General features: G+C 45.4%; 1 protein-coding gene across 3 annotated transcripts in view; it reads left to right on the top strand.

Annotated features, from left to right (window-relative positions):
* The window catches only part of rabgap1l (RAB GTPase activating protein 1-like), a 698,291-nt gene that overhangs the window by 139,177 nt on the left and 534,069 nt on the right, over positions 1–25,045 (top strand). For all 3 annotated transcript variants that reach the window (XM_038795179.1, XM_038795177.1, XM_038795178.1), the window contains 4 exons: positions 2,000–2,110; positions 10,176–10,242; positions 12,696–12,798; positions 24,117–24,283. In XM_038795179.1, coding sequence (XP_038651107.1) covers positions 2,000–2,110; positions 10,176–10,242; positions 12,696–12,798; positions 24,117–24,283 — 448 coding nt within the window. The remainder of the gene's footprint in view (positions 1–1,999; positions 2,111–10,175; positions 10,243–12,695; positions 12,799–24,116; positions 24,284–25,045) is intronic.

Here is a 25,045-nt window from a genome sequence, read left to right as displayed (position 1 = left end):
ACTGCTGCTTCACGCCGCTGAGGACCCAGGTTCGATCCTGGCCCTGGGTCACTGTCCGTGCGGAGTTTGCACATTCTCCTCGGGTTTGCATGGGTCTCGCCCCCACAACCCAAAGATGTGCAGGCTAGATGGATTGGACACGTTAAATTGCCCCTTAATTAGAAAAAAAAAATTAGGCACTCTACATTTATATTTTTTAAAAACTGCATGGAGAGAGAGAACGAGATCCTGTCAGGAAACAGCCTGCTGATTCTTGTCTGTGTCAGACCACTGCTCAACCCGACAGCCTTTTTGCAGAAGCTGCTGTTCTGTTCACAGCCAAATCTAAACGGACTGCTAAAGACCTGGTACAGACCTTGCTCCTGCCATTACTACATAATCTTTATCCCACTCCAATCCCATGACCTAATTTACTTAAATTGAAACACAATGCCTATAATTATTTACTCCTCAGAAATCATAACAGAAACCCAGTAGTCTTTCCTTTTAAACATAAGCAAACATAAGCATGGTTTGAAATAACAATGATCCCACTTGTAAGACATCTTAATTGCACCCCTTTGCAGTCACAGTGTCTGTTTTTCTTATCAACCAGGATTTAAAAAACATATCACTACAAGAGACACTCTAACCCAGGCTGTACCACATAGATATAACACAATATATAGACCAATTTAGTACATTCAGCACACTATTAATTACTAAACACAGTTTTTATACAATGTACCCCTTGTCACCAAATATATCTACGATATCGGAACTCTGTAAGACTTCCCCTGTTCCGCAAACAACATCCAAATTGAATAACCAGCTATAGTTGTCACACAATACAGGGGTGATACTCTAATCTGGGAACCGTCTTTTATCTGGTCCAGTGAAGATATTTTAAAACTGCTATTACGAAGGGTTTCTGCACTGACTTGGCTCGTAAGACTTTGAAGCTTGTTTGCTGTAAATTTGGCTTTCAGACTTGGTGGCTGGAAACTGGCCTCAGTGTCACTGTCTCTCTTCCATCTCAGGACCTGGTCAATTATACCTTTGTTGTTCTTTGATTATGCCGTCTGTGTATTTGGCTGTCTGCCCCCATCAAATTCCTTAACTATACATTAACATATGTATATCTCGGGGACCTTTCCAATTGTCTATAATCTGTTTCTCCTCCATAAGCTATTCATATTTGATTATTATCTAAACTGCCGGCACGGTGGCCCAGTGGTTAGCACTGCTGCCTCACAGCGCAAGAGACCCAGATTTGATTCCGACCTCGGTCACTCGGTGTGGAATTTGCACATTCTCCCCGTGTCTGTGTAGATTTCCTCTGGGTGCTCTAGTTTCCACCCACAGTCCAAAGGTGTGCAGGTTAGGTGGATCGGCCATTCTAAATTGCCCCTGAGTATCCAAAGGTCAGGTGGGGTTATAGGGATAGGGTGGGGGATTGGGCCCACCCCAATTTCAGAGGGTTGGTGCAGACGCGATGGGCTGACTGCCTCCTTCTGCACTATAGGTATTCATAGAACATAGAACATAGAACGATACAGCGCAGTACAGGCCCTTCGGCCCTCAATGTTGCACCGACATGGAAAAAATCTAAAGGCCATCTAACCTACACTATGCCCTTATCATCCATATGCTTATCCAATAAATTTTTAAATGCCCTCAATGTTGGCGAGTTCACTACTGTTGCAGGTAGGGCATTCCACGGCCTCACCACTCTTTGCGTAAAAACCCACCTCTGACCTCTGTCCTATATATATTACCCCTCAATTTAAGGCTATGTCCCCTCGTGCTAGCCACCTCCATCCGCGGGAGAAGGCTCTCGCTGTCCACCCTATTCTATGTAAACACGTTACTGGAAGAGACGCATACCAATTGAGGCCCCTTTGAATACTGTCTACTGCTGTCTCCAGGCAGATTCATGACAGTTAGTAACGGAGTGGGTATGGAGAGAGTGGTGAGTTGAAAGAGGGAATAATCACAGATTCTTCTATTGTTTTCACAGTGCTGTGCCGAAGGACAGAGAGAAACTGTATTTTAAGTTGCGACAGGGAATAGAGAAGAAACTGATCATCAATGTGCAGCAAACGTCAAACTGTGAACTGGCTGTTGAGCGGTATGTTTATTATCTTAACCTTGTAAAATAAACTGTGAAATGGTTTCTAATAAGGACTGCAGTGGATTAGCATCAGGCTCAGTTTTAGGACATTTGACAAATTAGGCTTCTATGCTTTCACAACCTCCAGCAGTTTCCCACATGATACCATTGTATAAAATATCATCCCACATCCCACTTTCTGGCTCATGGTCGGAGTTAAGTCTGTGACATCTTGTTCAGCTTTTCATGCTCCATGGGTGTGCCCACACAGTAAGAGTTTGATCCATCCTTCCTGATATTCACATACATGCATCTACAGTGTAGGTTGCTGGTTACCTAATGGGGTGTGGACTGTGACCAATTTTGTTTCCCTCCCTCACCCCCAACCCCAAGCAACGCTTCTCAACTCATTGATTCTCAAGAGGGAGCACCTCCACTGGTGGCAGACCTGAGATCTGAAAATTCAGCAGCTTCATACCAGAGATAGAACATAGAACATAGAACAGTACAGCACAGAACAGGCCCTTCGGCCCTCGATGTTGTGCCGAGCCATGATCACCCTACTCAAACCCACGCTATAACCGTAACCCAACAACCTTACTTTTAGGACACTACAGGCAATTTAGCATGGCCAATCCACCTAACCCGCACATCTTTGTACATGTGATGTACAATGTCAGCGTGGTGTGGCTACTCACTTTCAACCAGGAGAGACATAAGTATACCGTCTGTTCAAAATTTGCCTGGTGTATTTTCCCAATGTCTTAGTTTGCTTGGGCATTGTAGCCGAGGCTTGCAGACCAGGAAGGGCCTCAGATTTTGTTTGTGCTGATATTGCGGATCTCAGTATTCCTGTATTAGGGAGGGAAACTTTATCTAGACTGCTTGCTCTTTAAAAAAAAATAAACTTGAGTGCCCAATTCTGCTTTTCCAATTAAGGGGCTATTTAGTGTTGCCAATTCACCAACCTGCACATCTTTTTGGGTTGTGGAGGTGAGACCCACGCAGACACGGAGAATATGCAAACTCCACACAGACAGTGACCCGTGCTTGTGACAAAACGCGGGCTCTTGGCGCTGTGAGGCAATAATGCTAATCACTGCACCACCCTGTCGCCCCTAGTCTCCCTGCTCTTGTTATCCAACAAAGTCTGCAGTGACATGATTACTCTGTCTGTGCACGTGCGCCCGTGTGTGTGCGTGTGTCTCGACATCAGCTGCTACTTGTTAAATCCTCTGTGGTGATAGATGACGTTCCTTGTTGATGTTGCACAGATCTGGAAATTCTCCAGCAGCCGTCCTAACATTTAGTGAGATTGTCCTATGTACGCTGTGCACAGCAGCATTGTTCTAAACTACAGAGTCCACATAAAGAATTTCCTATAATCAATTTGATTTACTTAATTAGTGCAACGGTAATCTCAAAATATTTAGAAGCACTTTGGCAAAATGTGATGTGCACTGGAAAACCTTTCACAGCTGATTCCCCCCCCCCCCCAATTTGAATTGAAAATTAAATTTACTCAGAATTTCATTATTCACTAACTTTATTTAAATCAGTTTCCCAAATGATGCATAGGAAATGTTTAAAATATTCTGAGGCTTTTAGGTATTGGAGAATGTGTTTTGAGAAGACTATACTTATTGTCACAATTCCATGAATAAACATGATCGAGAACGAGACATATATAATTACCTTGTGTTTTCAGAGGTGGATATAAAAGATCAATAGAAAAACTTTAGGCTGAAATATGGCTTCAAAGCACTGAAACACATCTACACTGAAACACTGAGATATTCCCAGCACTGGAGTGACCTTTCCAGCACAAACCTGGACAAAATATTTGGAGATCCGGAGCTGCCCAAAAGGTTCCCTTCTTGACCTTCCCAATTGTGTCTGAAGTTTGCATTGGCTTGTTTGCAGGAGGCAACTGGAAAGGAGATATGGTTAGACATCATTCCGTCTTTGGGCTCCTCCCCCCACCCCAGATTTTTTGTCAGGGTTTACTCCCTTTAACTATCCAGCCTTATGCACAAAGAGAGGCTTTTAGCAGGTACAGAGGGAGCAAATCAATGGAAGCCTGAGTGGAGGAGAGAAAGTGCAGGAGAACTTAAGAAAGCAATTAGGAGAGCAAAGAGGGGGCATGAAAAAACACTGGCACTTGGATCAGGCAGAATCTCAAGATATTCTATTAGTTTATTAAGGGGAAGAGGATAACCAGGAAAAGAGTAAGGCCCATTAAGGATCAAGGGGGCAATCTGTGTGTGGAGCCAGAAGACATTAGTTGAGTGCTAATCGAGTTCTTCATATCTGTCTTCACTTGGTAGAGGAGTATGTAAGTACAGAATTTGTGGGGAGGGACTGAGGTTCTTGAACAGTTTGACATAGTGAATGAGGAAGTATTGGAATTTTGGCGGGCTTAAAAATAGACAGATCCCCACGTCTGGATGGGTTGAATCCCAGGCTGCTGTGGGAGATGAGGGAGGAAGTTACAGGGGCTCTGACCCAAATTTTTAATTCTTTTCTTGCCACAGGGGCAATGCCAGACGATTGGAGGACGGCTAATGTGGTTCCACTTTTCAAAAAGAGTGGTAGAGCTAAGCATGGCTTTGTCAAAGGGAGATGATGCCTCACAAATTTGATTGAATTTTTTGAGGAGGTGATTTGGTGTGCAGACGAGGGTAGTGCTGTTGATGTAGTTTATATGGAATTTCAGCAAAACCTTTGATAATTTTACAGTGGAAGGCAGGAGGTTGAGAAGGGCTTTGTGGAAATAAATTTTCACCAGGGGGTGGTGGGGAATGCTCTGCCTGGGAGGGTAATAGAGGCGGGAAACCTCATCATCTTTAAAACATACGTGGGTGAAGACTTGAAATGTCATAACATTCAAGGCTATGTACCAAATGCTGGAAAGTGGGATTAGTGCAGATTAAGTGTAGCCTTGTTGGTGCAGACTCGATTGGCTGAAGTGCCCCTTCTATACTGTATGACTCTATGACTTGGCAATGGAGCTATTCCCTCTATACCTTGGAGTTAGGTTCACCAGTGCCAGGACCATTCCTCTGAGTTCCTCTGACGCTTTCATCAGGGACTCAGTTTCTGTCTGTCATCATGAGGAGGTGCAACTGAGGACAATACTAAAGTAGAGGCTGTGTACTGACGGAGAGACTTAAGCATTTGGCTCTTTTTTGCATCACTGTTAGTCAGTGGGGTAGGCTGAAAATGAGAACCAATCTAATACGCATAAGACATAGGAGTGGAATTAGGCCATTCGGTCCATTGAATCTGCTCCACCATTCAATCATGTTTCTCATCCTCATTCTCCTGCCTTCTCCCCTTAACCCCTGATCTCCTTATTAATCAAGAATCTATCTATCTCTGTCTTAAAGACACTTAGTGATTTGGCCTCCACAACCGTTTACGGCAGAGTTCCACAGATTCACCACCCTCTGGCTGAAGTAATTCCTCCTTATCTCTGTTTTAAAGGACAGTCCCTTCAGTCTGAGGCTATGCCCTTGTGTTCTAGTTTTTCCTACTCATGGAAAGAGCCTCCATGTGCAGTGTATTTAGGCCACTCAGTATCCTGTAAGTTGCAATAAAATCCCCCCATATCCTTCTAAACTCCAATGAATACCCTGAGTCTTCAGCCATTCCTCATATGGCAAGCTCTTAATTCCAGGGATCTTTCTTGTGAATCTCCTCTGGACCCTTTCCAAGGCCAGCGCATCCTTCTTTAGCTATGGGGCCTAAAACTGCTCACAATACTCCAAATGGGGTCTGACCAGAGCCGTATACAGCTTCAGAAGTACATCCCTGGTCTTGTATTCTTGTCCTCACGACATGAATGCTAACATTACATTTGCCTTCCTAACTGCTGACTGAACCTGCACGTTAACCTTAAGAGAATCATGAACTAGGACTCCGAAGTCCCTTTGTGCTTCTGATTTCCTAAGCCTTTCCTATATCTTTGTATCATCTGCAAACTTAGCAACAGTTCCTTCTTCTAGATCATTAATGTATATTGTGAAAAGTTGTGGTCCCAACACCGACCCCTGAGGCACACCACTCATCACCAGATGCCATCCTGAAAATGACCCTTCTACCCTTCTGCCAGTCAGAAAATCCCCTTCATGCCAGTAATAACACCATGGCTGTTCACTTATTTAATAGCCTCCTATAAGGCACCTTGTTAAAGGCTTTCTGGAAATCTAAATAGTTCACACCCATCAGTTCTCCTTTGTCTAACTTCTTGTTACCTCCTCAGAGAATTCTAACAGGTTTGTCAGACATGATCTCCTTTGACGAAGTCGTGCTGACTCAGTCCTGTCATGCACTCCCAAGTACTCCACAACCTCATCTTTAATAATGGATTCTAAAATCTTACCAATGACCAAAGTCAGGCTAACTGGCCCATAATTTCCCATTTTTTGCTTCCCTCCCTTCTTAAACAGGGGTGTTCCATTAGCTATTTTCCAGTCATATGGGACCCTCCTGCCTCCAGTGATTCCTGAAAGATCACCACCAATGCCTCCACAAGCTCCTCAGCTATCTCCGTTCAAACCCTGGGGTGTAGTCCATCTGGTCCAGGTGATTTATCCACCTTCAGACCTTTCAGTTTTCCCAGATCCTTCTCCTTAGTGAGAAGGTAGTTCTGCCACTACACTCTCCTCTGCCCCCTGATTCTCCTGAAGTTCTGATATCCCAGTGGTGTCTTCCACCGTGAAGACTGATGCGAAGTAACTATTCAGTTCCTCTGCTTTTTTCTATTTTTTCTATTATTACTTCTCCAGCCTCATTTTCCAGTGGTCCAATGTCTATTCTTGCCTCTCTCTTAACTTTCATATATTGAAAAAAAATCTTCCTATCTTCTTTTATATTATTAGCTAGCTTGCAGTCATATTTCATCATCTTCCCTTTTATTGCTTTTCCCGTTGTCCTCTGCTCACTTTTAAATGATTCCCAATCCTCTAGCTTCCCACTAATCCTTGCCACCTTGTATGCTTTTACTTTTGCTTTTATGCTGTCCTTGACTTCCCTCGTCAGCTATGGATACCTTATCCTCCCTTTAGCATGTTTCCTACTCCTTGGGATAAATTTCTGCTGTATCTCCCGAATAATCCCCAAAAGCTCCTGCCATTGCTGTTCCACTGTCTTCCCTGCAAGGCTCCTTTTCCAATCAACTCTGGCCAGCTCCTCCCTCATGTTTTTGTAGTTACCCTTATTCAATTGTAATACCATTACATCTGATTTCAGCTTCTCCCTCTCAAACTGCAGGGTAAATTCTATCATATTATAGTCATTGCCCCCGGTTCCTTCACTTAAAGTTCCCTGATCAAGTCTAGTCAATGGTATTAAAAGAAATGGAGCCAAGGGAGGTGGAAGGAGTTAGGATGCAGATCAGCAATGGTCTCAATGAATGGAGGAACAGTAACGAATGGGTGCCATGTTTACTTGTGTGATCTATTGAAAGAACATTAAGGCTTGCTGTAGTGTCAAAAATGTTGGCAAGACAGTGGCGGCATGGTGGCACAGTGGTTAGCACTGCTGCCTCACAGCACTAGGAATCTGGATTCGATCCCGACCTCAGGTAACTGTGTGGAGTTTGTGCACTCTCCCCATGTCTGCGTGGGTTTTCTCCGGGTGCTCCTGTTTCCCCTCTCAGTCCAAAGATGTGCAGGTTAGGTGGATTGGCCATTCTAAATGGCCCCTTTAGAGTTGCAGGGCCGAATGGCCTCTTTCTGCACTGTAGGGATTCTATGATTGTAAGATTTTTTCCACTGCTACCTCTGCTCGATGAACATGTGTATGACTGTTCCCTAGCTTAGCTTCAAGTTAGAGCAATGATGAGTGTCAAGGTTCTGCATTTCCTTCAGTTTGTCATTCCTTCCTTTACTTTATACGCCAAAGAGCAAAGCCGTACTGCTTGAATTTGAGAAGATAGATCAGGAAAATGAGCCATGGGGATGAAACATGAGCTCACTAAAGGATTTTTAATTGTTTATTCTTTCATGGGATGTGGGCGTTGTTGGCAGGGTCAGCATTTATGGCCCATTCCTAATTGCCCTTGACCTGAGTTCTTGCTCGGCCATTTCAAAGGGAATTTAAGAATAAAACCATGTTGTTGTGGGTCTGGTGGCACATGTAGGCCAGGCCAGGGAAGGATGGCAGATTTCCTTCTCTAAAGGACTTAAGTGAACCAGATGGGTTATTATGACAATTAACAATGGTCTCATGGTCACCATTACTGAGGCGAGCTTTTAATTCCAGATTATTCATTGAATTTAAATTCTACCAGCTGCCATGGAGGGATTTGAACTCTTAACCCAGATCATTAGCGTGGGCCCTCTGGTTTACCAGCATGTCACCATATGTTATTTGATTGAACTGTGTAGGGAGGATGTGGGACCCAGGGAACCCACCATAGTTCTCTGAATGTGGACTAAAGATGGGGTATTTCTCCCCCTTATTTTCAGCAGACCCTGTACTTGGCTGCCTATCATTGGATACCCGCAGTCCTTTCAGACATTCTTTTTCCCAATTAAGGGGCAATTTAGTGTGGCCAGTCCATCTACCCTGCACTACGTTGGGTTGTGGGGGTGAGACCCACGTAGACACGGGGAGAATGTGCAAACTCCACATGGACAGTGATTTGGAGCCGGGATCGAACGCGGGTCCTTGACGCCATGAGGCAGCAGTGCTAACTGCACCATCATGCTGCCTAGTCTTTCAGGCATGATGATATTTAGTTCATAGTGTGTTTAAATACTAATCCAGTAATTCGGCATATTTGATTTTACCCTTATGCACTTGTACATCCTGCCTGATTTTTAGTGCATTGAGTAGAATGTGAACCAGGAAGGTTGATTCTTGTCAAGGCAGTGAAGAGGAAAATCTTCCCCTAATTTATCACCTCAACAGGTATCAATATTTGAAATAAGTAGATATTTCCCCCCCTAAATGGTCCAGCTTGAATTGTTAGATTGTGACTCCATTGTTCTGGAAGAGTAAATAGATCCTTTCTTTCAGCTTGATGAAATCCATTGATCATTTTAGACACCTCAATCGGAATCTTCAATGCTTGAGGAAAAAACAGCCTATCCACAACATATAATTTAACCCTCTGACCCTGGGCATCGTTCTGGAGAATCTGCAAGGCCAACAGATAATTTGTGAGGTGCAATGCCCAAAACGGAATGCAGTGCTCCAGACTGGCCATCTTGGAGCATAATTGGATCTTGTGATTTTGGGTATTGCAGCCTTCATAATTACAGTAGTAAATACTTCAACCTCTCAATTCTTGGCAAAGGAATGGCGTAAATTCCCTGAACTGTCAACAACACAATTTTATTTATCTGAACTCGAGTAACTTCCCGTCATCAGACTCTTATGTTCCTTTCTTAAAATATCCTTGAGCATTTGTACGTCAGCAGCCTAATAGATTAATAAGCTCCTGTAAGGAAAATGCAAGTTCAGAATTGGACCGTATGTTCTCGGTGCATGTTTCCTCTAAAACATGGTGGCGCATCTTGTACATTAAATACAAATTATCTGCGCCGCAGAAAATGAAATTGTTATGACTCTTGGCTCTGGGTTCAATTGTCAGAGGAGAATAGCCCACTGCCTGTGAGTATCCTTGTATTCTATGGACAGACATCACCCCCCGAACTCTCGTGCACACTGAGTTGGGCTATTTAATGTTAATGCTGGATGATGTGTACACTCAGTTGAAGATTGCGTTGTTTGAAGCTGTCGTACTTAATTTCCACCACTAGGTGGCATCTTGGTCAGAGGTAATTGCAGTAATAAATGTGGAGAGCTTTATTATGGAGCTGTTTCTGATTTCTTACTGCTAATGTAAGCCAGAATTTGAAGTTGTGAATGAAAATATTAGCTGATATTAAAGTGGGATGTGCAAGTGATTTAATCATTCGAGCGATAGGAGACGTCATGTTTCATGGTCCACTGGTCAGGGATATTCTCACCATTTTGACATAGATGCAGATTTCGTGGCATCATTTAAGCCTCAAGTTTCCTTTTGTGTTTTCAGTGTCATGTGATGTTTGCCATATTTTTCCTTCTCCAGGTGTTTTGGCATGCTCCTGAGTCCAGGCAGAAACGTACGGAATAGTGACATGCACTTGCTCGACATGGTGAGTTTGGTGGAACGAACAAACCGTTTAATCTTTAAAATGTGATTGCATGTGAAACTGTAAAGGAGGATTCCAGCTGATTGGCAAGGCTTACACACTGACCGAATGAACTCCCTATCTCCACATTACATTGTGAGATATGGTGATAAGAGCACTGTAGCTGTTGCTCACCTGGCAGTACCTGAGTTGGAACACTGTGGGTTCATGTCCCACACCTGGGACTTGAGCGCATAATCTAATCAATTACAGTACAGCACTGAGGGAATTACATATTTATATTTTATTTGCATACCAAATTGCAGGGGGGGGGGGGGGGTGCACACATGCTAAAGTAGGTAGAACCATAGAATTCTTGTAGTGCAGAAGGAGGCCATTTGGCCCATTGCGTCTGCACTGACCCTCTGAAAGTGACTACCTAGGCTCACTCCCTGCCCTGTCCTCACAACCGTGGTAACCCCACCTAACCTGCACATCCCTGGACACTAAGGGACAATATATGATTGGTCAATCCACCTTATCCCACATCGTTGGACTGTGGGAAGAAACGGGAGCACCCGGAGGAAATCCACGCAGACAAGGAGAAAATGTGCAAACTCCACACAGTCACCCGAGGACGGAATCGAATCCGGGTACCTGGCGCTGTGTGTCATTATAAAGTGGAGTTGAGACTATAGCTAGATCAGCCATGATCTGATTGAATGGTGGAGTAATCTCCAAGGCTGAAGGGCCTCCTCCTGCTCCAAAGTCCTATGTTCCAATTTTTGTCCTATGACCACACTGGGATGGAATACTATGTGCCGCTTTGGTCTCCAAATTTAAGGAAAGACAAATTTGCGTAGGAGGCAGTGCAGTGAAGGTTTGCTATATTGTTTTCTTAAAGGTGGGGTGGTTCTATGATGAGAGACTGAGTAAATTGGGCTTCTGCACTCTGGAATTCAGAAGAATGAGTGGTGGTTTCATTGAAACATACAAGATTCTAAAGGGGCTTGGCACTGGGACATTATTCCCTCTGGCTGGGAAACTAAAACATTGAGGGGCTCAGTCTTAGGATAAGTGGGCTGATAATTTCGGAGTGAGAGGAGGAATAAATATCTTCACTCGAAAGGTTAAGAATGTTTGGGATTCGCGACCCCAGATGGTTGTGAATGCTCCATTGTGGGAAGCACGGTGGCACAGTGGTTAGCATTGCTGCATCACGGCACCAAGGTCCCAGGTTCGATCCCAACCCAAAGATGTGCAGGGTAGGTGGGTTGGCCACGCTAAATTGCCCCTTAATTAGGAAAAAGTGAATTAGGTACACTAAATTTATAAAAAAAAGTGAATGCTCCATTGTGACTATTTTTAAGGCTGAACTGGACTGATTTTTGGTTTCTCAAGGAATATGATTCTGTAAAAGGGTCATTTAGATTTGAAATGTTAACTCAGTTACTCTCGCAACAGATGCTGCTAGACCTGCAGAGTTTATCTTTTCTTAGAACATAGAACAGTACAGCACAGAACAGGCCCTTCGGCCCTCGATGTTGTACCGAGCAATGATCACCCTACTCAAACCCACGTATCCACCCTATACCCGTAACCCAACAACCCCCCCCTTAACCTTACTTTTTAGGACACTACGGGCAATTTAGCATGGCCAATCCACCTAACCCGCACATCTTTGGACTGTGGGAGGAAACCGGAGCACCCGGAGGAAACCCATGCACACACGGGGAGGACGTGCAGACTCCACACAGACAGTGACCCAGCCGGGAATCGAACCTGGGACCCTGGAGCTGTGAAGCATTTATGCTAACCACCATGCTACCGTGCTAAGGGATATGGGGAATGGGTGTGAAAGTGGATTTGAGGTATAAGTTCAGAACAGGCTCAAGTATGGTCTACTCCCGTTCTTATTCCAACGTGTGTCTGTTCTTAATTCGACAGCCAACTTGTCGGCAGCAAAGCCTTTCAAATGGCCATGAAATAGCGGACCACCTATTCTGTTTTTTGGTGGTGGCCGTTGAGGAATGAATGCTGGCTAGGATACCAGGAAAACACCCTTATTACTTTCTAAAACATGCCATGGGATCTTGTGCATCCATTTCAGAGGACTGGTGGGGCCTCAATTTAACCATTTGTACAACAAACAGCACCCCTGACAATATGGTGTTCCCTCCGTTTACCGCACAGTCGTTTTAGCCCAGAACACGTGCTAAGATCCTGAAGTGGGATCTTTAATCCATGTCCCTGAGCTGAGGACTCTCCTAATGAACCAAACTGCCAATAAATAAGGTTTTCCTTTTGAAACCCTAGTGCCTGTCATCTGACTGATTGAATTATTGCCGTGTTTATCTAAAACACCGAAGGACTCTCTTTCAATTAAGCATACTTTCAGGTTATTTATATTCATGCAGTTGGTACCTACCCTCTCACTGTCAGCTAATTTTGTTTCTTCTCTATCTGTTTGCACTCAGGAATCCATGGGAAAGAGTGCTGATGGCAAGTCCTATGTGATCACAGGAACGTGGAACCCTAATGGCCCTGCCTTTCAAGCGCTGAATGAGGAAACTCCTAAAGGTTAAAAAAACTACTTGCTGTAGTCCTTTGTTTTACTGGTTTATTATTCGGGGTACTACATGAGGAATTAACTCTGATTCGTTCACACCCAGGTGTTTATCTGGTGGGTGGCAGGGGAGGGAGCCTTTGCAAATATTGTCACACCCCAATTGTAACACCCCTGTTCTAACTTCTGAAAACTATTGTCAGCAACGCAAAAGTGAAAATGCTATAAAACCAGACTTTGGACAGAGTAATCGTATTGTATCTTTGCAAGTCTAAGCTCAACTTGGACAGCTCTGTCACTGCACTGTGAAATAAAAACAAAGTGCCAGAAAAACTCAGCAGGTCTGGCAACATCTGTGGAAAGAGAAAAACATAGTTAACATTTTGAGTCCAATATCACTCTTATTTGGTTCGGTTGGAGTCATATTGGACTCGAAACATTAACTTGGTTTCTCTCTCCACAGATTCTGCCAGCATCTGCTGAGTTTTGCCAGCATTTTCTGTTTTGATTTCTGATCTCCATCCACAGTACTTTGTTACTGTTAGTCACAGCACTGTGGACTGCTTTGAATTCTGCAGCAAACATTTGTCGACCCCATACTTCCAGTGTGGTGAACACTCTGATGTGGCTGCCCGCAGTTACTACTAGGCTGACATTCTGTTTGTGGAGGAGGTGTGAGGTCCCTGCACAAAGAGTGAGAATCCTGATGAGTCGAGACTGAAGGTTATTCATGAAGGCCCTATCTTCTCAACCTTGCCCCTTGCCTGAGGTGTGGTGATCCTCAGGTTAAATCACTACCAATAAGCTTGCCACCTCAAAGGAGAAAGCAGCCTTTGGCCATCTGAGACTGTGCTGATGACTTTACTGGACTGAAATAACAAGCAAGGGATGTGATAGATTTCAGGATCTCCTCTGGATCCACTCAACCTGTGGATTATTTTATATTGGAAACACATGTTCCATGTTTAAAAATTAACTGAGCACTGATGGTTTGAATTGAAACCTACCTCAGGAGAGAGCACATCGCCAGTAGTCTCACATTGCAGGCTCAGCTCTGGTCCGCCTCAGGAAAGAGAGCACATCGCCAGTACGGTCTCACTTTGCAGGCTTAGCTCTGGTCCGCCTCAGGAGAGAGAGCACATGGCCAGTACGGTCTCACTTTGCAGGCTTAGCTCTGGTCCGCCTCAGGAAAGAGAGCACATGGCCAGTACGGTCTCACTTTGCAGGCTTAGCTCTGGTCCGCCTCAGGAAAGAGAGCACATGGCCAGTACGGTCTCACTTTGCAGGCTTCGCTCTGGTCCGCCTCAGGAAAGAGAGCACATGGCCAGTACGGTCTCACTTTGCAGGCTTAGCTCTGGTCCGCCTCAGGAAAGAGAGCACATGGCCAGTACGGTCTCACTTTGCAGGCTTAGCTCTGGTCCGCCTCAGGAAAGAGAGCACATGGCCAGTACGGTCTCACTTTGCAGGCTTAGCTCTGGTCCGCCTCAGGAAAGAGAGCACATGGCCAGTACGGTCTCACTTTGCAGGCTTAGCTCTGGTTCGCCTCAGGAGAGAGAGCACATGGCCAGTACGGTCTCACTTTGCAGGCTTAGCTCTGGTCCGCCTCAGGAGAGAGAGCACATCGCCAGTACGGTCTCACTTTGCAGGCTTAGCTCTGGTTCGCCTCAGGAGAGAGAGCACATGGCCAGTACGGTCTCACTTTGCAGGCTTAGCTCTGGTCTGCCGGTGCTGTTGAGTTTTTAAAATGTCTTTCCATCTCCTGGAGAGCTGCTGTGAAATTTCAGCCTCTTGAAGATCCCAGCTCATCATGTTTGTCCCCAAAGACCGTTTTAGCTGTTTGGTCACATTTACGTAAAAGCTTTTGCTAAAATGACAAAAGAAAAACCTTAAGTGAGGTGCAGACAAGGCAAATAAAAGTGACAAACAATCAGCATAAACTGCTGTGACCAACGGAGGCTTTTAGCAATATTAGATTCTTAGTATTGAGCAATTTAATGGTGAAAAGCCTGGAATTGAAATGTGTTTGACTGCAGTGGTCATGTTTTTAAAAAAACTATCCTGTTTTGCAATGCCTGGGTGCTTTTAAGAGCCAGAAGGTGAAATTGACCAGATTAATGTGTTTTTCAGTCTGGGCTAATGCACTGTGGCTTGACTGGGGGACAGTCCCTGGGGAGTTGATGTGCTTTTCAGTCCCTGGAAAGCTCATTTGTTTTTTAGTTTGTGCCGATTATGTCATGCTGGGTAGAGCAAAGAGATCCCGAGAGACATTTTGAGAAAGCCTTTGCAGAGAGTTGACATCTGATCTGGCAACCCTTGTTTTGACCACAAATTAAGGCAGTTTTGTCTCCCAGTAGGATACTTTAAAAAAAGAGTAATAATAGTTAAAGCAGAGCAGTCTTGCCTGAAGACAAGGAGGAGGCTAAAACAACCAAGTTGAAGCAGCTATTTGTGAAGATATTCAGCCAGAGTCTTTTTGGGGGGGGGGGGGGGGGGGGAAACAAGAACTAAAATCTGTTCTGTGAAGCGAATATTACTCATACTGATTTTCAAAATGTATGTTTCTTTTCTTGTTGTTAATGGGGAATTGAGTAGGATTCTTTAAGGGGTAATTGTAAGTTCTTTTTGAGTGTAAAGTTAAAGAGCTTAATATTGTGGTTCAGTATTCTAGTCACTGTTGAGGTCTGGGCTGGGATTGTGATACTGCAGAAAGAAAGTAGATATAGTAGAACAGCAGTAAAAGATTGAGAAGGCAGCACACTATGCTGATGTTCTGGGGTAGGTCCACTGCTATTGTTGGCTGGACGTGAGCTACGCTACCTGATGGAGGAAGGATGCAAGCAACGGGGCGGTGGGGGGGGGGGAGAGAAGAGAAGAAGGACACGACTCGACAGAGGAAGTGGTGGTCAGACAAAGCTGAGCACCAAGTGGTTGGGGAAGAGGTTGTATTTGCATGAGGTTTGTCAAGTGACTGGAAGAGATTATGTTTGTTTGAGGTTTTTCCAATGATGAAGGAAGGGCAAAGTGGAGGTGAAGGCGAATGTTGATGAAGGAAGGGTGGAGTGAGGCGGATATTACTATAGGAAGGGTGGAGGAAGGTAGATTTCCACCTGCTGCTGTCAATGAGAACTCCCATTGAAGCCACCCTATGTGGTGGCTCAGTGGTTAGCACTGCTGCCTCACAACGCCAGGGACCCGGGTTCAATTCCCACATTGGGCACTGTCTGTGTGGAGTTTATATGTTTTCCCCATGTCTGCTTGGGTTTCCTCCAGGTGTTCTGGGTTCCTCCCACTGGCCAAAGATGTGCAGGTTAGGTGGATTGGCCACGATAAATTGTCCTTTGTGTCCAAAAGATCAGGTGGGGTTTTTAGGTGGGATTATTGGGTTTTGCGGGTTGGGTGGGTCGTGGGCCTGAGTAGGGTGTTCTTTGAGAGAGTCGGTGCATGGTGCAGGAAGGGCGGAGTGAGGTGGATATTGGTGCAGGGAGGGTGGCGTGGGGTGGATATTGGTGAAGGAAGGACGGATAGAGGTGGATATTGGTGCAGGAAGGGCGGAGTGAGGTGGATATTGGTGCAGGAAGGACGGAGTGAGGTGGATATTGGTGCAGGAAGGGCGGAGTGAGGTGGGTATTGGTGCAGGAAGGGCGGAGTGAGGTGGATATTGGTGCAGGAAGGGCGGAGTGAGGTGGGTATTGGTGCAGGAAGGGCTGAGTGAGGTGGATATTGGTGCAGGAAGGGCGGAGTGAGGTGGGTATTGGTGCAGGAAGGGCGGAGTGAGGTGGGTATTGCTGCAAGAAGGGCGGAGTGAGATGGATATTGGTGCAGGAAGGGTGGAGTGAGGTGAATGGTGCAGGAAGGGCGGAGTGAGGTGGATATTGGTGAAGGAAGGACGGATAGAGGTGGATGTTGGTGCAGGAAGGGCGGAGTGAGGTGGATATTGGTGCAGGAAGGGCGGAGTGAGGTGGGTATTGATGCAGGAAGGGCTGAGTGAAGTGGATATTGGTGCAGGAAGGGTGAGGTGGGTATTGGTGCAGGAAGGGCGGAGTGAGGTGGATATTGGTGCAGGAAGGGCTGAGTGAGGTGGATATTGGTGCAGGAAGGGCGGAGTGAGATGGATATTGGTGCAGGAAGGGTGGAGTGAGGTGGGTATTGGTGCAGGAAGGATGGAGTGAGGTGGGTATTGGTGCAGAGAGGGCGGAGTGAGGTGAATGGTGCAGGAAGGGCGGAGTGAGGTGAATGGTGCAGGAAGGGCGGAGTGAGGTGAATGGTGCAGGAAGGACAGAGTGAGGTGGATATTGGTGGCGGAGTGAGGTGGGTATTGGTGCAAGAAAGGCAGAGTGAGGTGGATATTGGTGCAGGAAGGGCGGAGTGAGGTGGATATTGGTGCAGGAAGGGTGAGGTGGATATTGGCGGCGGAAGGGCGGAGTGAGGTGAATGGTGCAGGAAGGGCGGAGTGAGGTGGATATTGGTGCAGGAAGGGCGGAGTGAGGTGGATATTGGTGCAGGAAGGGCGGAGTGAGGTGGATATTGGTGCAGGAAGGGCGGAGTGAGGTGGATATTGGTGCAGGAAGGATGGAGTGAGGTGGGTATTGGTGCAGGAAGGGCGGAGTGAGGTGAATGGTGCAGGAAGGATGGAGTGAGGTGGATATTGGTGCAGGAAGGGCGGAGTGAGGTGAATGGTGCAGGAAGGATGGAGTGAGGTGGGTATTGGTGCAGGAAGGGCGGAGTGAGGTGAATGGTGCAGGAAGGATGGAGTGAGGTGGATATTGGTGCAGGAAGGGTGGAGTGAGGTGGGTATTGGTGCAGGAAGGGCGGAGTGAGGTGGATATTGGTGCAGGAAGGGCGGAGTGAGGTGGATATTGGTGCAGGAAGGGCGGAGTGAGGTGGATATTGGTGCAGGAAGGGCGGAGTGAGGTGAATGGTGCAGGAAGGGCGGAGTGAGGTGGATATTGGTGCAGGAAGGGTGGAGTGAGGTGGATGTTGGTGGCAGAAGAGGGGAGTGAGGTGGATATTGGTGATGGAGCAAGAGGTCAAGTGGACATGGACTGAAGGAAGGAGGCAAACCAAGTTTTGGGAAATTTAGAAGCTGATGGATAGCAGTGATGAAGAATGCCTGATGGATAAACAGTGTAAATTGAACCATTTCCACACTGACATTTTCAGTGATTTGTGACAAGAGTGTGAGCTTCCGTTGGCCCTGGGTAACAGTTGAATGGATGGGTGGCAGAATCAATTCAAGGCTGATACATGCATAACCTGCAGATTAGTAAAGCTGGGAGGTGCAAACGTAAAAGTAAGGTGTAATGACAATCTGACAATATAGCTTGTGGAGGAGCAGAGAGAGTTGGAACTCATAGAAAAGCCTTGGGAACTAAGACTGAGACTTTTAGTTACAGAACTTTTAAAAAAGGTAGATTCTATCAGGGACAAATACAATGGTTAAATACAGGGACTACTGGAATGTTGATATTATCTTGATGAGGTTGAAATGCAAAAACAAGAAAGTGATGCTACAGTTATATAAAGCTCTGGTTGAATTCAATTTGGAATATTGCGTCGAGTTCTGGGCACACAACCTCAGGAAGGTTACATTGACCTGTTCAGTTGCAGTTCAGATTCACAGGACAAATACTGGGATTAAAAGGGTTACATTATGAGGACAGGCTGCATTCAGAGTACCCAAATATTTTTTCCAATTCAGGCACAATTTAGTGTCCAAAATTTTTGAAGTTTTTAATTCATTGTCCGAAATGTACAACCTCTAGTTACTTCAATGAACAGAAGAGAATGTACAAACTCGTCTCGGACAGTGACCCGGGGCCAGGATCGAACCCGGGTCAGCAGCGCTGTGAGGCTGCAGTGCTAACCACTGCGCCATCGTGCCGCCGCTTATCAAGGCATTTTTGAGAGCAGCCTCTCATCCGTCAGTCTGGGAGCTGAAAAATCTCGCCCAACAATGGAAGAACCCTGCCCAATGCACCAATAGGCACATTGTATTACTTTTGGCTTGTACAGTATTACTTTTTATTTACCTAATTAATGTATTTCACAAATCTGATATCAAAATACTATTTTCATTATGTGCTGGACTCCAGAACAGTAGGGCATAACTTTAAAATTAAAAGCTGGCTGATGCGGCATGGTGGCGCAGTGGCTGCCTATGGCGCTGATGACCCGGGTTCGATCCTGGCCCCGGGTCACTGTCCGAGACAAGTTTGTACATTCTCCCCGTGTCAGCATGGGTCTCACCCCCCACAACCCAAAAGATGTGTTGGGTAGGTGAATTGGCCACGCTGAATTGCCCATTAATTGGAATCAAAAGAATTGTGCATTCTAAATTTTTTTTAAAATGCTTTGATAAGCTGGTTTCTGTCAGATGACCATAGTATCAGTGTTTCTCATGGTCCCCACACACAGTTCCTGATGAGGTGAGCATTGATTAAGAATGGGGTTTGAATTCGGCCATTTGCTGATACAAAGCCTTTTCCTCACATCTGTTCCGTGGAATTTCATTCTCTGGTGACTGAGAGTGGGAATCATTGTGCATCAGTTTCTGTAGGTAGTTGGACAGTAGCAGCTGTTTAAATCCACATGCGAGGCCTATTGCATTTTTTATGTTTTCTCAATGGAATGTCCCAAAATGTTCTTTTTTAAATAGTTTTATGAAGGCATTTGAAAATTTTTATAAAAAATAACCTAGACAATGACATCAACATAGTATAATAAACATTTCCCTCCCCATCTCAATATTCACACACCCCAAGCATGCAACAACAACAATCCGCACCCCCCCTTTGGAATACTGCACCTGCTGACATTTTAATTTTCCCCGAGAAAGACGACGAACGGCTGCCACCTCCAGGTGAACCCAACCATTGACCCTCTTAAGACGAACTTTATTTTCTCGAGACTGAGAAACCCAGCCATGTCACTAACCAGGTCTCTACACTCGGGGGCTTTGAGTCCCTCCACATTAACAAGATCTGTCTCCCGGCTACTAGGGAGGCAAAGGCCAAGACGTCAGCCTCTTTCGCCCCCTGAACTCCCGGCTCTTCCGACACTCCAAAGATCGGTACCTCTGGACTCGGCACCACCCGTGTTTTTAGCACCGTGGACATTGCCTTAGCAAAACCCTGCCAAAACCCTCAGCCCCCCATCAACTTCCCAGCATGTCAGTCACATAAGTCCTCGCATCCGATCTCTCACTGCCTTCAGGGAGATTGACAATTCTAAGATTCTGCCTTCTGGACCTGTTCTCCAGGTCTTCCAGCTTCTCCTGCATTCTTTTCTGGCGGTCGTTCATCATCTCCACCTTGGTCTCCAGCACAGTTATGTACTCCTCGTGCTCAGACACCTTTTTCTCCACCTCTTGGATCGCTCTCCCGTGGGTCTCTTGATTCTGCACAATTTGATCAATCAATGCCTTAATCGGGTCCAGCGTGTCCTCCTTCAGCTTGACGAAGCAATCTTCGAAAAACTTCACCGTCAACCACTGTACCATCTCTCCGCGGCCCTGCCATGCTTTACCGCGTTGCCAGCTCTGCTCGCGTCTTCCTTATAGGACTTTGTCTTCTCACATGGCCACTTATGATCCAACTCTCCATACACCGGAGGGGGATTTCTCCTTTCTGTCTCACTCTTCACCGATTTATCCCCTAAAATCCGGAAAAACCGGGGGAAAAAGGTCCAATAGTCCGTCACAGGCGGGAGCTATCAAATGTGCGACCTACTCCTCCATGGCCGCCACCGGAAGTCCTCGGAACGTCCCAAAATGTTGATAATAGTTTAATATCCTGACCAGACAAGCAAGCTAACTTTGAACCTTGGACATTTCATGTTCATTGACAGACAAGAAGGAAGGTAATTTCACCCCTTTGACTCCATCTCATCGCGACACGGATTGTCCATTCTCCCTGTGGTTTCAAGAAAAAGTGTTCTTTTTTTTCATCCATCCGCGGATCCCCCTATTGGGTGTGACAGTTGGAAATACTCATCAGGTCTGGCAGTATCTGTGGACTGGGAAACAGAGTTAATGTCACAGGCCGATGGCATTTTAAGAACATAATAACTAGGAGCAGGGGTAGGCCATCTGGCCCCTCGAGCCTGCTCCGCCATTCAATGAGATCATGGCTGATCTTTTGTGGACTCAGCTCCACTTTCCGGCCCGAACACCATAACCCTTAATCCCTTAATTCTTCAAAAAACTAACAATGTTTATCTTAAAAACATTTAATGAAGGAGCCTCAACTGCTTCACTGGGCAAGGAATTCCATAGATTCACAACCCTTTGGGTGAAGAAGTTCCTCCTAAACTCAGTCCTAATCTACTTCCCCTTATTTTGAGGCTATGCCCCCTAGTTCTGCTTTCACCCGCATCTATCCTATCTATTCCCTTCATAATTTTATATGTTTCTATAAGATCCCCCCTCATCCTTCTAAATTCCAGTGAGTACAGTCCCAGTCTACTCAACCTCTCCTCGTAATCCAACCCCTTCACTTCTGGAATTAACCTAGTGAATCTCCTCTGCACACCCTCTAGTGCCGGTACGTCCTTTCTCCAGTAAGGAGACCAAAACTGAACACTATACTCCAGGTGTGGCCTCACTAACACCTTATACAATTGCAGCATAACCTCCCTAGTCTTAAACTCCATCCCTCTAGCAATGAAGAACAAAATTCCATTCGCCTTCTTAATCACCTGTTGCACCTGTAAACCAACTTTTTGTAACTCATGTACAAGCACACCCAGGTCTCTCTGCACAGCAGCATGTTTTACTATTTTATCATTTAAATAATAATCCCTTTTGCTGTTATTCCTACAAAATGGATAACCTCACATTTGTCAACATTGTATTCCATCTGCCAGATCCTAGCCCATTCACTTAACCTATCCAAATCCCTCTGCAGACTTCGGGTATCCTCTGCACTTTTTGCTTTACCACTCATCTTAGTGTCGTCTGCAAACTTGGACACATTGCCCTTTGTCCCCAACTCCAAATCATCTATGTAAATTGTGAACAATTGCGGGCCCAACACTGATCCCTGAGGGACACCACTAGCTACTGATTGCCAACCAGAGAAACACCCATTAATCCCCACACTTTGCTTTCTATTAATTAACCAATCCTCGCTCCATGCTACTACTTTACCCTTATGCCATTCATTTTGATCTTATGCAGCAACCTTTTGTGTGGCACCTTGTCAAAGGCTTTCTGGAAATCCAGATATACCACATCCATTGGCTCCCTGTTATCTACCGCTCTGGTAATGTCCTCAAAAAATTCCACTAAATTAGTTAGGCACGATGTGCCCTTTATGAACCCATGCTGCATCTGCCCAATGGGACAATTTCCATCCAGATGCCTCCTATTTCTTCCTTGATGATAGATATCAGCATCTTCCCTACTACCGAAGTTAAGCTAACTGGCCTATAATTACCCGCTTTCTGCCTACCTCCTTTTTTAAACAGTGGTGTCACGTCTGCTAATTTCCAATCAGCTGGGACCATCCCAGAGTCTAGTGAATTTTGGGAAATTATCACTAGTGCATTTGCAATTTCCCTCGCCATTTCTTTTAGCACTCTGGGATGCATTCCATCAGGGCCAGGAGACTTGTCTACCTTTAGCCCCATTAGCTTGCCCATCACTACCACCTTAGTGATAACAATCATCTCAAGGTCCTCACCTGTCATAGCCTAATTTCTATCGTCACTGGCATGTTATTTGTGTCTTCCACTGTGAAGACCGACCCAAAAACCTGTTCAGTTCCTCAGCCATTTCCTCATCTCCCATTATTAAATCTCCCTTCTCATCCTCTAAAGGACCAATATTTACCTTAACCACTCTTTTTTGTTTTATATATTTGTAGAAACTTTTACTATCTGTTTTATATTCTGAGCAAGTTTACTCTCATGTAGCTTGCTCTTCTTTATAGCTTTTTTAGTAGCTTTCTGTTGCCCCCTAAAGATTTTCCCAGTCCTCTAGTCTCCCACTAACCTTTGCCACTTTGTATGCTTTTTCCTTCAATTTGATACTCTCCTTTATTTCCTTAGATATCCACGGTCGATTTTTCCTCTTTCTACCGCCCTTCCTTTTTGTTGGTATAAAACTTTGCTGAGCACTGTGAAAAATCGCTTGGAAGGTTCTCCACTGTTCCTCAACTGTTTCACCATAAAGTCTTTGCTCCCAGTCTACCGTAGCTAGCTCTTCTCTCATCCCATTGTAATCTCCTTTATTTAAGCACAAAACACTAGTCTTTGATTTTAACTTCTCACTCTCCATCTGTATTTTAAATTCCACCATATTGTGATCGCTCCTTCCGAGAGGATCCCTAACTATGAGATCATGAATCAATCCTGTCTCATTACACAGGACCAGATCTAGGACCGCTTGTTCCCTCGTAGGTTCCTTTTCATTCTGTTCTAGGAAACTATCGCGGATACATTCTATAAACTCCTCCTCAAGGCTGCCTTGAACTCTCGATGAAAGATTGACCTGAAATGTTAACCCTTGTGATGTACGATCAATAACTCTCGAAGTGAGATTGGAGTACAATTGAAGGCTTTATTGGACTAGATGTTTCCCCCAGCAGCGCAGGTACAGAATGTAGCAGCTAGAAGTTATAGAACAGTACAGCACAGAACAGGCCCTTCGGCCCTCGATGTTGTGCCGAGCAATGATCACCCTACTTAAACCCACGTAACCCGTATACCCGTAAGCCAACAATCCCCCCATTAACCTTACACTACGGGCAATTTATCATGGCCAATTCACCTAACCCGCACATCTTTGGACTGTGGGAGGAAACCGGAGCACCCGGAGGAAACCCACGCACACACGGGGAGGACGTGCAGACTCCACACAGACAGTGACCCAGCCGGGAATCGAACCTGGGACCCTGGAGCTGTGAAGCATTGATGCTAACCACCATGCTACCGTGAGGCCCCTAAGGAGACACAGACTCTTATACTCCACCTTGCTGGGCGGAACCACCAGGCAGGCTTCACCAATGGTCTTACAGTATCAGGTACCTCCAACACCAATAGTCTTACAGCATCGGGTACCTCCAACCTAGGTAGCGTAATACTCCTAATACAGACTACCATACCTTGTTTCTCTTTCCATGGTAGATTTGTGTTAGCAAGGAGGTGTGAATATTTATGGGACTGTGATAAGTGGATGGAGTTGAGCTACGGATCAGCAATGATCCATTTGAGCTCCAGGTGACGTGTCCGTCTTGACTGAAAAGGTATTCGGTAAAGCTGGAAGCTGTGATGACAGCCTGTTGTATTTTATGCAAAGATAGCACCAACTACAATTTGATTTTTTTTCTCACAGATAAGAGAGTCTACATGACTGTGGCAGTGGACTTGGTAATTACTGAGGTGGTAGAACCAGTCCGGTTTCAGTTGGAAACTGTGGTCCGTGTGTATCCGACCAATGAGCGGTTCTGGTACTTCAGCAGAAAAACCTTCTTGGAAGCATTCTACATGAAGCTGAAACAGGTACGGGTTTTGAGAAGTAAATAAAAGGCACTGGACATTGAGCTGTTAGAAGTGGTGGGGTGGGATGGGGGTGGGGGGGGGATTTCCTGAAAGCAAGTCCATTGACACATAACCACCTTTAGTGTGATTTCAGATTGTAATTTTGTACAAAATGTCTGTGATGGTAGGGATTTCTGAGCTGTAAATTATTTATCCTGACACATTATAGTGTGCCCCCCCACTCCCGGACGCCCCTGCATTGTGCTATATGTCCCCTAACCCTGTTGTTGCACTATATATTCCCCAACCCTGCCATTGCATAATCAGTCCAATTCACTTGAAAAGATGTTGAATGCTTCCATAAAAAGATCCAGGTAATAGGGATGGTTGTGGGACCCAGGAATCGTAGAAAGTAAGGCTGATCGGGGAGGCAGAGTGCGACTGAGAAATTAGCCCGCTTGAAGGTTAATATTTGCCAATTGGTTCTGATGTAATTATCTTGTCTTGATTTTCGTAATGGCAATTCAGGAATGAAATGAAGATATCAATGCTTGCTATTATCAGAATTGCTATCAATAATTATCGGTTGCATCCCAAACTAGGGGCTGGTTTAGCACAGTGGACTAAACAGCTGGCATTTAATGCAGAACAATGCCAGCAGCGCGGGTTCAATTCCCGTAGCGGCCTCCCTGAACATGCGGCGGAATATGGCGACAAGGGGCTTTTCACAGTAACTGCACTGAAGCCTACTTGTGACAATAAGCGATTATTATTAAGTGTTTT

The sequence above is a fragment of the Scyliorhinus canicula genome, chromosome 4, assembly GCF_902713615.1.
Source record: "Scyliorhinus canicula chromosome 4, sScyCan1.1, whole genome shotgun sequence".
Lineage (NCBI taxonomy): Eukaryota > Metazoa > Chordata > Chondrichthyes > Carcharhiniformes > Scyliorhinidae > Scyliorhinus > Scyliorhinus canicula.
Note: the sequence above shows the minus strand (reverse complement) of the source record. Positions and strands in the feature narration are given on the sequence as shown.